Source organism: Barbus barbus (assembly GCF_936440315.1).
Source record: "Barbus barbus genome assembly, chromosome: 2".
Taxonomy (NCBI): Eukaryota; Metazoa; Chordata; class Actinopteri; order Cypriniformes; family Cyprinidae; genus Barbus; species Barbus barbus.
Genome location: NC_136730.1, coordinates 44630526 through 44646289, shown reverse-complemented (window position 1 = coordinate 44646289; position 15764 = coordinate 44630526). Strand labels below are relative to the sequence as shown.

The 15764-nt window shown below is 36.7% G+C and overlaps 1 protein-coding gene across 1 annotated transcript in view; it reads right to left on the bottom strand.

Moving 5' to 3' along the window:
* Window positions 1-15764, bottom strand: part of LOC306881704 (phospholipid-transporting ATPase ABCA1-like) — a gene marked incomplete at its 5' end in the record, with an annotated part of 140791 nt that overhangs the window by 52560 nt on the left and 72467 nt on the right. Inside the window, 7 exons of the mRNA XM_079435923.1 lie at window positions 4624-4761; window positions 4853-4992; window positions 5876-6007; window positions 6810-6981; window positions 7061-7177; window positions 9934-10138; window positions 12457-12678. Coding sequence (XP_079292049.1) covers window positions 4624-4761; window positions 4853-4992; window positions 5876-6007; window positions 6810-6981; window positions 7061-7177; window positions 9934-10138; window positions 12457-12678 — 1126 coding nt within the window. The remainder of the gene's footprint in view (window positions 1-4623; window positions 4762-4852; window positions 4993-5875; window positions 6008-6809; window positions 6982-7060; window positions 7178-9933; window positions 10139-12456; window positions 12679-15764) is intronic.

Here is a 15764-nt window from a genome sequence, read left to right as displayed (position 1 = left end):
ACTGGAAAACAGCACGCTCTATATATAGGCACTTTAGAAAAGTTTCCCGTGTTTTGTATTCACCGGAGCTCCCGCTGAAGCCAGACACCCGCGGGGGCTCAGCGCCGGCATTATTTCTGCTCTGCCTGTGTGACGAGGCGGTGGGAGTTCAAGGCGTCTGTCCTTTGACTTGCCGAGAGCAGAAATATCATGAAATATCATGCATCTGCGCTTCCCAAAGACAGACGTCAAACCTGGCAGAGAAACTCGCGTTTATATTGAGAGATGCTGATGTTGGATGCTGTAAAGCAGCGATCTGGACACAGCGACTATACAAACTCAAAGCTTTGACATGGAAAACGTTTTGTTGGAGAGTTGCATATAGCCTACAGGGTTTGTGCAAAACAAGTAAAGAATAAATAGAATGGAACACAATACATCAATATGGTGTCTAAATGTAAATGTCTCACATTAGCAATGCTTTAAAATCTGAACACACAACAGGTCCAACATCTCCATTACTGATAATTAATTTTACAAAAAGAGCTTGGATATCTCTGCTCTACTAAAATATGGAATTTACCTTCTGATCATACTGCAAAAAAAGATTTGTCTTGTTTTCCAATGCAAATATGTAAAGATTATTAAATCAACACATCTGAGAAGCAAAATGAAATAAGTCTTGTTTCATGAGAAAGTGGCCAAAATGAAGTGATTATTTCAATGGAAAAACAAGTTTTCATCCCGCATAGACAGATATTTATTCTCCTTTAAAACATTAACTCACTTCATTTTGGCCAATTCTCAAAAAACAAGACTTTATATGTTCAATTTTCATCTCAAGTAAATGTATCTTGACTTAAGGATGTTTAGATGTTTGTACTGGAAAACAAGACTAAAAAATACTGAGGAAGGAATTCATTTTGTTCCAGTGCATGCAACATTTAATGCCATGAGTTTATGACTTTCCACACCTTTAAGTGCAAATTAAGTAAATGAAAGCCCTGTATGTGAAGTTATCTGAATAATGAAGTCATTTAAATAAAATGAATGAATGAATGAAATGGTTTTACAGGCACAAACACACACATCACAGCGTTCAGTCAGATGGATGTGTTTCAGGAAACTCATTCAGAGTGACATTCAGCTCCAGACAATAAAACAGCACTGGAGAGCCACGGAGAGATGAATAGTTAGAAAGAGAGAAGAAGAAATATGACTGCTTTGATTTGTGTTGCTTTATATTATGGAAAAGTCATCCATCAAACAAGACCAAAACAGCACAATTTACACAAACTGACCAAAAAAACTGAATCATGAAACAGACCGAGTCTGTTACACAGCTACTTATGTAACCAAAAGATTGTTACATATGTGTTGCAGACTTTATACAAATGACAGAATATTACACAAGCATAAGCTACTTAAAATAAAGTGTATCAAGATTGTACTTAAGTGTACTAGTAGCTGTGTAACAGACTCGGTCTGTTTCATAAGTGTAACAGTAGCTGTCCATTACATCTACATAATTACAAACTGTAAGTACAGGCTGTTTCATAACTTCAAATTAAATGAATGCTTCTTTGGTGAGCAGAAGAGACTTCTTTCAAAGAAAATATCTTCGTCATGTTAGTCTACTATTTACCACCTGTGGAAGTAAACACTTTAAATCACACAGCAAATGCCAAAAACTCCTTACTCAATTTGTGTATGAGTGTGTGTCTGTGTGTGTGTGTGTGTGTGTGAGACAAAAGGCCACTCTCAGCCCAATTAACTGCACTAGTACCCATCATTTCATTTTCCTAAATTATTAATCAGACAATAATCGGCTGCAGTTATCAAATAATCATCAGCTGCTCTCTAATTACACGCACGATCCAGCTGAAATGGGCTGAATATGCGACTTCAGTCCCCGGAGGACTGCAGGACTTATTAGTATTGACAATAATTATAAATTGAACGTGTAATATTTTTATAACTGGTTTAACAAGCTTGCACTGTGAGAGAGTTTTACACTGACATCTCAGCTTCTCTAGTAAGCAAAATAAGAAACTAATTACAAACAACAAGACAAAACAAAACAAAACACAACAGAACAAAGATACAAATCAAATAAACAGCCATCTGACAGAAGAAATACTACAGAATAGTGCTATAGCAATAGCAGAAAGTCCAGTGCATGATAAAATGAAGAACAAAATACCATCAGTAAAATAGCAGATTGACTGAAATGCATCTATCTGACAGACTCCATCCTTTAGACATTTACACTTGTTCGCATTTCAAGAGAGAGAGCATTATATGAATAAATGACTTGTTAGCAGCTCTTGTCCATCTGCATGTCAAATAAATCAATCAAGTCAAATGACTTTTACAGAAAGTCATAATGTTAGTGTTTATGGCATCATATCATATCCTCTATAATAACCTTATAATATCTTCATGCCTTATAGTCACATTTAGCAAATTAGAGCTGGATGATAATATAGAGACAGTTTGCAATCAGTTCCTCAATGTCAAATACATATAAAATGCCTATTGAATAAGTATCATATATCACTTTCAGTTTGTGAGGCAAACTGAAACTCTGCATTTCAACACGAAGTCTGATCACATATTTGAAAGCTGCTATTGAATCATTAAAGGTAAGCATAATTTTATTCAACTACGCATTACTTTACAGATAGCTTATAAGCTAAAGCTCTGTCTTATTAACAGTTAATTAGTTACAAAGTAGCTAGAAAGTGAACGCTCCATTTGATCAGTTTGCAAACATTATTAAAATGTTACTTTTGAAGGTTCTCTGGACATTCTGAGAGTAGTAACATTTAAAAATGTTATATGAACATACAACTAATATATTGTATGTTCATATATATAACGATATATACTAAGTAATGTTTATGTGCTATCATACAAAATATGTTGTAAGACTGTTTTTTTAGTGAGGAACTGTCAGTTTAGTTTTCCTTATCATGGACTTTGGTTCGTTATCTTTGTATACTTAAGTTCCTTTATGCAATATAAGAACGCCAAAGACTGCAGGCCTGAGGATCTTCTTGCACAAAGTCCTCACCTTTACAGCTTGTAGGAAACAAATCATTGCTCAAAACTGGAAAGAGCCCTGTCACCGTTCATAAGAGCAGGTGTGACAGCTGGAAACAGTTGTGGCATCTCAGACAAGCTGCTGAGAGAGTCATGATGTTCTGCTCCAGCGCTTTAAACCCATACATCCCACAGAGCACCTTCAGCAAAGATCGCGCTGCCGCTGACAGACGCAGGGACAGAATACACACCGGATCATTGCTTTTGTTGACCTGCCAGAACCTTTGACACCAATGATCACCATGATCTCTGGACTGAGATGGAAAGTGCTGTCACATTTCTGCAGCAGATCCATGACGGCATCCAAGCTCATGCGACTGAGAGAGATTCAGTGTCTCGATTCAAGTGGGGGGAAAACAAGGATGTGTAACGACTGTCACCTTTGATCTCTTTCTGACATCCATAATCATGTTAATTACCATTCCTCTTATTCCAGATGATCATGTCCTGATGCAGTTTCTTCTTCATCTGTTTGCACTGCATTTATATTGACACATCTGACATCTAATTTTATCCAAAGTACTTCAATGCATCTTTTTCCTTTGCATTTCTTCCTGCCACTGTATATTGTTAAATTTGTCATTTAAATGTCAAAATGTCAGTGTGCATTCCTAGGAAGTGAACCCACGACCTTGAAGGTCACCTTGAAGCAAAATCCAGTCATTTCAATAGGAATCTAATCAAAATAATTGGATTTCGCCAACAAAACATTCAGGTTCATAGGCTCAACTCCCAGTTTGAATGAGATTTCTGTGCGAGTTGTGCTTCATGCGTCGCTACACTATTGACAATGGACCTTTGTTTGCCAGCAAAATTTCACAGAAATTTCAGCAATGTGACAGGACTTGACAGTGTGAGTATTTCACTCACATTTGAAACTAAAAATAAATGTATTTAGGAGCCCGAGTGCAAATAGAAAGTCATGAAAAAAATCATAAAATGTCTTAAATAACTTAAAACAAACATCTTGGAAAAACAGGAATCGAGATACAACCTAATGCAATTAATAAACTTCAAAATGCGATGAAAAATACACACACATACAGTATATATTTTGAAAATATTTAAGTGCATATACATTTATATTCTTATATTTTATATTATTAAATTATATTATTATTTTCTTAAATATATACAAGCATGTGTTTGTATCTCTCTCTCTCTCTCTCTCTCTCTCTCTCTCTCTCTCTATATATATACTGTATATATAACTACAGTTTAAAGCAGAAATATTTAAAAACCTGGTGTACTTTTTATACTGTAATACATTCAATAATTTGTCATTTTATTAATGAAAAACACATTATTTGATATGTTTTCATTGCACCACTAAAGCTGTTTTTTGTTGCTTGTTTGTTTTTTTGGATCTTCTAAACTTTTTAACTTGGGAAAAAGACTAAATGTCCTTCCCTAGGTGACTTCATAAGACAAACGCAGGATTGTTAATTGTGTCTTTCATGCCGTGATTCAATGCAACAGTCCCTGAATCCTCTGTTTATGGCGCCACGGTGTTTCACCAAATTTGTTGATTTCTCATACCTTGTTTGTATTTGAGCAGCAGCTCCCAGATGCCTCTGCGTGCGTACGGATCGACTCCTGCCGTAGGCTCGTCCAGAATCACCACGTTGGATCCGCCCACGAACGCGATGGCGACCGACAGCTTCCTCTGCATCCCACCTGCACACAGACAGCAGACGGTTACCAGATCTCCACAACAAGAGCGCGTCAGTGAGAGCAGAGCGCTTGAACGCTGCTGATGCAAACACACCTGAGAGGTTCTTGGCGAGGTCTTTGCGTTTGTGAGGCAGACCCACGTCTCGAATCATCTGATCAATCTCCATCTTCACCTCTTTAGAGCTCCGGCCCTTCAGACGGGCGTAGAAATAAATGTGCTCCTCCACGGTCAGACTGAAACAAACGGGAAACATGAATATATGCAAATAAATACTAACTTACACACACAGATAAGAACATATGCAATACACAATACTCACACATACTATAGTTTAAAGTTATTAAATAACAATAAGTTGTTAGACAATGTTGATTTGTGGATGAAAATATGTAATTTACTAAGTAATGATGATGAAAAAAAATCCCCCTTGAGAAGAGATGTTCAGAAATGAGATTAACAGTGCAATCTTCAACAGCGTTTTGGAGAAACATTCAAATGTCATTTGACTTGAAAACAGCACATCATTGACTACCTTAAGGATGGCCCTTCTAATTACCATAGTGCAATATATTGTGTACCATAGAGGGTTAACTAAATATTCACGTGAAGAAAGCCAATATCCTCTGTCACATGTGATGCATATCCTGTTTTTTCTCATGCATTTGTATGAATTGTGACAGATTAAGGCCTCAGTCATAGAATAAAACTGAACTCGAGATCATTTCATCAGTGAAACACAAATGCAGAGAAGGAAAAGAGCTGTAGACTCACTAAGGTGAGGGTTAATTTCGCTAGTAGAGCTGCACTTCACTCCTGAAAGCCCAGACGACACTGAACTGAACTGAACTGTCATTGCCTGCAGCTCCGAAATCTTTTTTGCATGTAAAACATTTTTGAGTTGAACCGTGATTACCTCAAGTTTGAGTATTTGTTTTGAAAGAACATTTCGAGCTGAACTGCTCTGTTTCTGTTGAATTGTTACTCATATCTCAAGGCTTTCATTAGCTGTTGTTCTCAGATTTTTCAGTTCAGATGCGTCAGTATTTCAGATCCTGCACAAATAAAGCACTGAATCTGTTTCCTGTGATTACAGAGAAAGACAGGAGGAGGTTTTACTCGTTGAAGAGGACGTTGTGTTGTGGACACATTCCCAGGTGAGTCCTGATGGTGTCCATGTCGGAGCGGATGTCGTAGCCGTTAATGTAAGCCGTACCGGAGGTGGGAGCGAAGAGACCCGTCAGTATAGACCTGGTGAACAAGAACAATATTACTCAAATAAATGAACATAAACAACACCATGAACTCACGAGTGTCTAATGTACAGGAGATTTCATGTGCGCAGAGGCGTACAGTAGTGAAGTATTTTTACTGTACTTTTTAAAAGTATCTGTACTTTATCAGAGTGTTTTTCTTCACTACATTCCAAAACATAATGTCATACCTTTTACTGCACTACATTTCATAAATACAAGTTTGTTTTAGTTCATTTAGTTTAAGTTTTTTTATCTAATATTTTTCAGGTATATCTCAACGCGTGTCTAAATATGTTCTGGGCTATAGTAATAAGCTAGCTTTTTATTATTATTATTATCGTACATCTTTAAAATGTGCATATCATATTATTTAAAACTTATATTCTTAATTCATATAACTTTATTCATATTTATCCCAAAGTAGTAAACTTCCTTATATTGAAAACTATATTTGTTCAGTTCTCTTTTCTCTATCTTGAGCACAAGTCTTGTAACATCAAATGACACTGTAAAACTTTCAACCCTACATTACCGGTGCAAGTGATTTCATTTCTGAGTAGACAAGCAATAAGAAATGCTATAATATGCAAACTATACGTCATCATCACAGCATTTGACTTCAAAGCAATTGTGAAAACTCTGCACCATAAACCGGACTCACAAGTCCCAAAAACAACAGTTTAAACTTTCAACCAAATAAACTCATCTTTGCCTGGGCCAAACATATAGTGTTTTGTTTTTGTCTATGGCCATCACTCAAGGTGTATGAAACACATGTAAGAGTGTCTGAAACCCACATGGTGGTGGTTTTTCCAGCTCCGTTGTGTCCTAAAAACGAGGTGATGTGATCCTGATAGAAGTCCAGACTGAGTCCATCCACAGCCAGTTTATTTCCCGTCTTGTAGACCTTCACCAGGTTTCTGATACAAACTCCAGGCTTCATACCAGGCGGAGGCTTTTCCAGGTAACCTGCAGCACACATGTTCAGTAAGCTGCTGGGGAATTGTCTGTTCAGATCTGCATACTGTGTGTGTGTGTGTGATCGTACTGCTCTGATTCTCCAGCTCGTGGATCAGGTCGGGTTGGGCATCAGATCCGACTGGAGTGCTGCACCAGTACGAGGACGTGAAGGGAAAATACCAGGGCTTTGGGATGCCATACTGACCTAAAGAAGACACAAACAAGTGTTTAAGCAAGTCCTGCCCTATCTGCATAAATACAGTTCAGTCATGTGAAGAGACACAGTTGAGGTCAAAAGTTTACATCCCCCTTTCAGAATCTGCAAAATGTTAATTATTTTACCAAAATAAGAGGGATCATACAAAATGCATGTTATTTTTTATTTAGTACTGACCTGAATAAGATATTTCACATAAAAGATGTTTACATATAGACCACGATAGTTGAATTTATAAAAATGACCCCGTTCAAAAGTTTAGTTTGATTTTTAATACTGTGTTCTTGCCTGAACGATCCACAGCTATGTTTTTTTTGTTGTTTGTTTAGTGATAGTTGTTCATGAGTCCCTTGTTTGTCCTGAACAGTTAAACTGCCTGCTGTTCTTCAGAAAAATCCTTCAGGTCCCACAAATTCTTTGGTTTTCAAGCATTTTTGTGTATTTGCACCCTTTCCAACAATGAGTGTATGATTTTGAGATCCATCTTTTCACACTGAGGACAACTGAGGGACTCATATGCAACTATTACAGAAGATTCAAATGCTCACTGATGCTCCAGAAGGAAAAAAAAACAAACATGCATTAAGAGCCGGGGATGAAAACTTTTGAACAGAATGGGGATGTGTACATTTTTCTTATTTTGCCTAAATATCTTTTTTTTTTTCATTTAGTGCTGCCCTTCAGAGCATGTTTCCCAGAAGACAAAATACGTTAAATTTACCCGATCTTCAAAACGTTTTCACCCCCCGGCTCTTAATGCATGTTTTTATTCCTTCTGGAGCATCGGTGAGCATTTAAACCTTCTGTAATAGTTTTACAGAAGTAAATGTAACTTTTAAATGGGGTCATTTCTTTTTTTTTTTTTATAAAATCAACTATTATTTTCTGTTGTGGACTACATGTAAACATCTTTTATGTGAAATATCTTATTCAGGTCAGTACTAAATAAACAATAACATGCATTTTGTATGATCCCTCTTATTTTGGTGAAATAATTAACATTTTGCAGATTCTGAAAGGGAGATGTAAACTTTTGACTGGGGTTTTGTGTCTTAAGTCTGAATTTTTCGAAATTGAGATTTATACATCATCTGAAAGCTGAATAAAAATAAGCTTTCCATTGATGTGTACAACTATTTGAAAATCTGGAATCTGAGGGTGCAAAAAAAAAATCTAAATATTGAGAAAATCTCCTTTAAAGTTGTCCAAAATGAAGTTCTTAGCAATGCATGTTACTAATCAAAAATGAAGTTTTGATATATTTACGGTAAGAAATTTACAAAATATGTTCATGAAACATGATCTTTACTTGATGTCCTAATGATTTTTGGCATAAAAGAAAAATCAATAATTTTCACCCATACAATGTATTGTTGGCTATTGCTACAAATATACCTGTGCTACTGATGACTGCTTTTGTGCTGCAGGGTCACATATAACAAATCTCAACTGGTTGATTACTTGTATCATTGCAAAATGTCTCTATATTATCATCCAGCTCTAATCTACTAAATGCAACTGTAAGGCATATTAGGAATATTAAGATCATCAATCATCAATCACGGTATCATGTAAAGCTGCTTTGAAACAATGTATATTGAGAAAAGTGTTATAGAAATACATTTGACTTGACTGAATTATACACTTTTATATTTAGTGTATTTAGGCAGTGTATTAGTGTATTTATATTTAGGCAGTTTATTTGACTTCATTTACATATAATGTTAGTCAAGGTTTTAATACCATTTTCTGATCTCAAAAATCACAAATTCATAATGGAACTGAATATTTCTCATGATCAGGACTTGAAAATTTAAACATTTTTCACACCAGAAAAAAAAAAAAAGTTATTAGTGTTATCTGTGAAGCACCTTTTTATTACAGCAGCTTTTACTCCTCTACTATTATCATTATATTATAATATACTCCTATATCACACGTTCCCTTTAACACTGCATTACAGTACATCACATTATCAGATGGATGGTATCTTGAATTAAACCATATGAATTTGTGTCTCGGATGCGAAGGGATGGATTGAACTAGATTACATCTATGATTCGCCTCTGGTCTTTAAAATGAGCCAGGCTATATTTACTAATACACACTACTGCTCAGAAGCTAGGGGTTGGTAAAATGTTTTTGAAGAAAGGCTGCATTTATTTCACCACAAATACAGTAAAAACAGTAATACTGTGAAATATTATTACAATTTAAAATAACTGTTTTCTATGTGAATATCTGTTCAAATGTAATTTATTTCTGTGATGCACAGCTGTATTTTCAGCATCATTACTCCAGTCTTCAGTGTCACATGATCTTCAGAAATCATTCTAATATACTGATTTACTGCTCAAGAAACATTTCTGATTATCATGATGATTTATGATTATCAATGTTGAAAACAGTTGTGCTGCACAATATTTTTGTGTAAACCGTGATACATCTAATTTTTCAGGATTCAGAAAAAAAATTATAATAATGACCCCAAATATTTTTATTGCAAATAAATTATGTTCTTTTGGAATTTCTATTAACAGAAAATCTTGTATAAAATAAAATAAAAATATTTCTGAAATGACAATGAAGATCGGAGTAATGATGCTGAAAATTCAGCTTTGCATCATGAATACATTACATATTAAAATATAATCAGATAGAAAACATTTATTTTTACTTGTAATAATATTTCTGTTTTTTCTAAATCTTTTGTATGTATGTTGTATGTTTTCAGACTGCCGTACCCGGGTAGACGTTCTCGATGTACCAGGTGAGTATCCAGTAAATGAGCGCGTCGAACAGCATCATGACGATGGAGACGATAAAGGAGTAGCGGTCGTTCTCCTGCGGACTGACCCGGATGTTGCTCCACTGAATGCCGATGCCCTGCTCTTCATAACGGGAGAAATTCTCACAGCCGTATCCGAACGCCACACACGACAGCAGGCTCTGTTGGGACGGAGACGGAGAGGTCAGACACACGCCTGATCCACGCCATTAATATAAATGTAAATTTTTCCCTCCCGTGTGCATTTTTACTCAGGTATGAATATGAGATCAAAACAATGGCATTACTGCGATCCACAATTTCAAAGTAAACAGTGTGTGTGTGTGTATGTGTGTGTGTGTGTGGGGGGGATGGTGCAGCATTAATGGGCCTGCAGACTCATTCATCTGGACTAGACAGCGGCGCCTGAATGCCAAGACGCCCGCGCACACACACACACATACACTCAGATAAGAGGAAGACATCCACACACTGCTGAATAGAGCGAATCTCTTTGCGTGAGATAAAGGTCACTCTGATTGGTCACAATGACGGAAGTGCAGCTGTAAGTCATTTAGTTGGTCTTTCTCTTTCTCAAAGGGCAAAAGTGCCCATCCATCGCTCTTCTCTTCAGGTGTGGGTCATCGCCATCGCTCTCTCTCGAACTAATGTACATCCTCACTGGAGATGAATGGAGGAGCTCCTCCACAGGAGATCTGAATCTCATCCTGTGGATTTGTACCTTAAGAAGAACTGAGCACTTCATTCAGTCTGTGTGAGCAAGTCATGCATTACATGAACGCACAGGTCAAATTCTCTCCTCACTTCTAACTCTGCACATTCTTGCTAAAGTAAGAAGTACACATTTTTTCTTCTCTTTTGGTTCAGGATCTTGTGCAGATCTTAGGATTTTTTGTATATACTTTTAGTTATACTTGTCTATAGACACACACATTAGCATATGCATTTTTAAAATTGTGCTTATTGTTGAAATGTTATACTTAAGCATATACTTAAAAATATACTTAACTGCGATCTGAATGTCATGTTTTGTTTCAATTGCTATTAAATGAAAATGTATTATAGTTTAACTTAATATTATATGCAATTAGCTGAACTTTAGTAGGGCTTAAGTACATCTTTATCCCCCGGTTTCACAAACAAGGCTTAAGCCTAGTCCTAGACTAAAATGTAAGTCTGAACTGTTTCAGCTGAAAGAAACTTGCAACGATTGATCTTAAAATACATCAATTCCTTTGGTTTGTCTCAAGATGCACACCAGTAGTGTTTTTTCCTAAGCACATTTATAAAAATTACTTAAATGGCATAATTTAACTATGGCCTCATCCTGGCTTAGTCTAAGCCTGTGAAACCAGGTCTATATGTAATTTCATAATTACTATTATTACTGGTGTCTTTGAAATGTGGTTAAAGTACTTCTGCATGTACTGCAGTGTTAATTTTGATGAAGTTGCAATTTTTGTTGCTGTTTTTTTTTTTTTTTAAAAATAGTACTTATTACATGTAATGTACTTTAAAATACATATATTTATAAGTGTTAACTGAATGTAGTGTTTCCGGACACTTAATTTAATGTTAAATGCAATTAAATGAAAATGCATTATAGTTTAAATTTACATTAAATGCAACTTTAGAGCAATTTTGACCCACTTAGGTAGGACTTAAGAACATCTTTATATGTCATTTCTAGTGTTGGGCAACAATTAATTGCATCCAAAATAAAAGTTTTTGTTTATATAATATATGTGTGTACTGTGTATATTTATTATGTATATATAAAGACACAAACATACAGTATATATTTTGAAAATATTTACATGTATATATTTATATTCATATAATTTATATTATATATAAATATATTTAAGATATATTAATATATTTTTCTTAAATATAAACATGCCTGTGTGTGTATTTATATATGCATAATATACTCAGTATACACACATATATTATGTACACAAAAACTTGCCCAGCACTAGTAATTTCATTTCATTTTATTGTAATTTCATATTTTACTTGCATTGTCTTTGATATACAAATAAAGTGTACTTAAATATTTGCAATGATGAAATTGCATATTAGTACATTTAAATAATTTTTTGTCAAATGTCAACACATCAAAATAAGTGTACTCCTTTAAAGCATGGCAAAATATTATTAAAACAATGATTTAAAATGTTCTTCAAAGTAAAAGTTTTCATTTGACATTATTACAAAGGTCACTTTTTAAAAGTGTACTTAAGTGTGTTTAGAAACAGTAATGAAAGTGTCTCTCTTTAAGTCACTTAAGTGGCTTTTCATTTCATTAACATTGTTTTTTAAGAATGCACTTTTTAAGATTCAAAGTACACTACAAGCACACATTCAACACAATAAAGCACACATTTGAATGTACTTTCAGCATCTGATGATTAGATGTATTAGGACACGAGTCCTTTGGGTTGCTGGCTACAGAGGTGTGTTGAATGAATCTCACCGTGGCGATCTTGGCACCGAAGCCCATGACGTCCCTCCAGGCATAGCAAAGCACATGAGGCAGGTAGAGCAGGAAGTAGATGAGGCCCCCACAGGCGGCTGCCAGATTCGCCCGAGAGAAAAACACACTGATGAAAAAGCACTGCATGACAGTGGCCACGCAGAAGACCAGGAGGAAGACAAAGATCACAGATGGGTCGCTGTATCGCAGAACCTTTCCATACTGAGAGAAACAGACAAAGAAGTGGAGAGAAAAATGATGGGGTAAACATTGTTATTGTCAAAGAGTTGCTGAGACAAATGATGGATTTGTCTACGGAGCGTGAAGACATTCAGCCGTAACCGCGTGAAAGCTTTTTGGAGCCTCTAAAGAACATTGCATTTGAGTTTGCATGGATATATTAATAATGCTACCTGAGAATTACAAAGCACAACAACACATTGAAAATCCACTCTTTTGAGAGAAAAGATTACATCTGTCAAGAGCAGTGAGAGAGAGAGAGCTGATTAAAAGACAGATCTGTGATTGAATAAGCGGTGGGCGTCATGGCTCTGGTGGGCTGAGCTAAATAAATCATGTGTGCACTTGAATATAAGCTCATCTGTCATGTTCTTCAACCTGCTGGTCCCACACAGAGTCACAATGCCGAACCAAAACCGTCCATTCACAAACACTGCACCATCTGATCCGACACCAGCAGAGCAATGCTTCTGTTCAAGATGAGTGGCTAATTAATAAATGAAACAATTGCAATCATTAATTCCATGATAAAGTGCTTCAACATACCTCACTGTTATGTGTTGGTGAATGCAAGGGTTGACTTTTGGTAGCACTTAGTTTATTTCAATGAAAAAAATATGGATTAGAAGAACAAAAAATTGGTGAAAAGGACGTTGAATGAGAGCTGAGAGATTAGCTGGACACACATTCTGGGATGCACAAGAAAATATTTGAAATAGTAGAAAAAGTATTTCATTATAAATCGACCTGCTTACATATGCTACTTGCTGTCAAATGTTTGAAAAATGAATATTCCTGGATTTAAATAACCTTTTGATAACTGCATGTAAACTGACACTAAAAAAAATAGCATCTAAATTAATTGTTTTTATTAAATTCAAACATATTGTTTAGCATCACTGAATCAGCCTAAATACATTAATTTGTACCAGCAAAACTATTTTCATAGGTTAAATAGTGTAGATCTTATTATAAGGGTTTTACAGAGTTTTTATATGTACAGAGATTTTATATGTACTCGGTATATATAAAACCAGCTTTTACAGAGTTTACAGAGTACATTAGGCTTCATGGCCTTCATGTTTACATTCCTACTAATCCAGACTGATTAACTTCGTCCAATCAATAAATTACACTAACAACAATAATCAGTCTGCATTTGGTTATTACAGTTTATTTATTATGCCTCTGGTTGTTGCTATATTTAAACACAAGTTCAATGAACAAGTGTCAAAGTATATAAATAACAGTGTTAAATATGAAAACATAATGACAAAAAGTGTAAAAAACTGCAATAAAGTTTCAATTTCAATAAATTTAAATTTCAATAAAACTTATTAAACTGTAGAATTCCAGAAGTTTGTGGGTGAATTGAATTATCTTGATTTTTAGTTGCTTGTAGCTCATCTTATTTTAAAGCCTTTTAGATTACCCTGAGGCCAATAATAGTAAACAGTTTGTCTTCTTCCCTTTCATGCTCATCACATTGGTCTAGCTGCAACAGCATCCAGCTTTACTAGCTTGAGCAACTAAAAGATCATCATTGTCTATTAAAAAACAGTTAAGACTATCTTGGAATTCAAGCCGAGTCCAACCTTGTATTCATCTTTTCAGCAGGACAGTCTAAAATGTTTATGAACCACTATTAGTTCAAAGCTGAGGAAGCTCTCTGATCCAGTGTACTCCAGATCAGATCTTGGATCAGGTGTACCGCAGTGTTTGTGAATGGCAGTGAATCAGCATTAATCACCTTGAGAATGACAGTGAGAAGCGCGGCGCTGACAGCAAGGGGCAACGTGCTGCTGATGGCCCAGCTCAGCCAGTAGGTGGAACTCTTCAATCCCATCATTCTCACAGTCTCCTTCAGACGTGCCTCCTTCTCCTGAACCACTCCCTTGACTATCAACGCAACCGAGAAGATCCACGCTAAAGTCATATATAGAGGCAGGGAGCGTGTCAGAGATCGCAGAAACCTACACATGCACAAACAAACAAGCATGAAAACTTGCTTGCACACTTCATTCAAAGAGTTATTTCACACACACATATATATATACAGTATATGCACACACAGACAAAGGAAACCGAGCAGAGATCTTCCCAAAACAACAGGTTCCCCTTCAGGAACTCGAGCTGCGCCGGAAACGCTAGGGGAACGTCTTCAGCGATATCAAGCTCTGAATCATATGTGTAATCAGACCAAAGGATGGGCGAGACGTCAGAGGTGGGTGACGTCATGACCAGGAAGCTTAAAAGCACGCGAGGTGTAGCCGGCGTCAGCTTTCTGTCATTCAGCAAAGCTCTCTGTGTCAGTACACGATCTATGTCTTTGAGTCTTATTTACAGTTATCTGTCAAGTTACAAAAAGCATTCAGCAACCAGAAACTCCAGCAATGTCTAAAGCGAGTGCTAAGATAGTTAAGGGTGAGAGCAGATCGCGTTTTAGACAGTGTGTTCCTCCCTGCCCACGCTATATTACGAGCGGAGATATTGTGCGTGGTCTGCTTGGGAGCGAAGCTCTCGAGGGAGCCGACTGTCCACATTGTGAGAGATTGCCACTGCGTACGCTTCGCTCCCGGAAGGCTCTCTTTGAGGAGGGAGATTTCACCAGCGTTTCTCACGGTGCTGGCCCCGCTTCTACCGAGGTGGAGTGGCAGCTGCACTCGTGGGGTTCGCAGCTGGATCTGGCAGAGGGAATGGAGATGGGTGAGTCCCTATCTTCTTCCTCACCTGCCAGATCCGTTGCCCACTCTCTGAGGTGCTAGAAGCTCTATGCACGCCTCCCTTTGAGCCTATCGAGGAGATATCAGATCAACTTCTTACGTTACAGTCTGTATTTCTGTTAGCTATATCTTCTCTAAAGAGAGTTGGGGATCTGGAGGCCCTTTCTGTGGCCCCTTCCTATATCGACTTTGCGCCCAGTCTGGCCAAAACGTTTCTGTACCCTCGTGTAGTGTATGTCCCTAAGGTCCCCTCCTCTACACCACGGCCTGTCGTACTTCAGGCTTTTTGTCCTACTCCCTTCAGGGAGCCCGACCATCAGAGGCTTAATTGTATGTGTCCAGTAG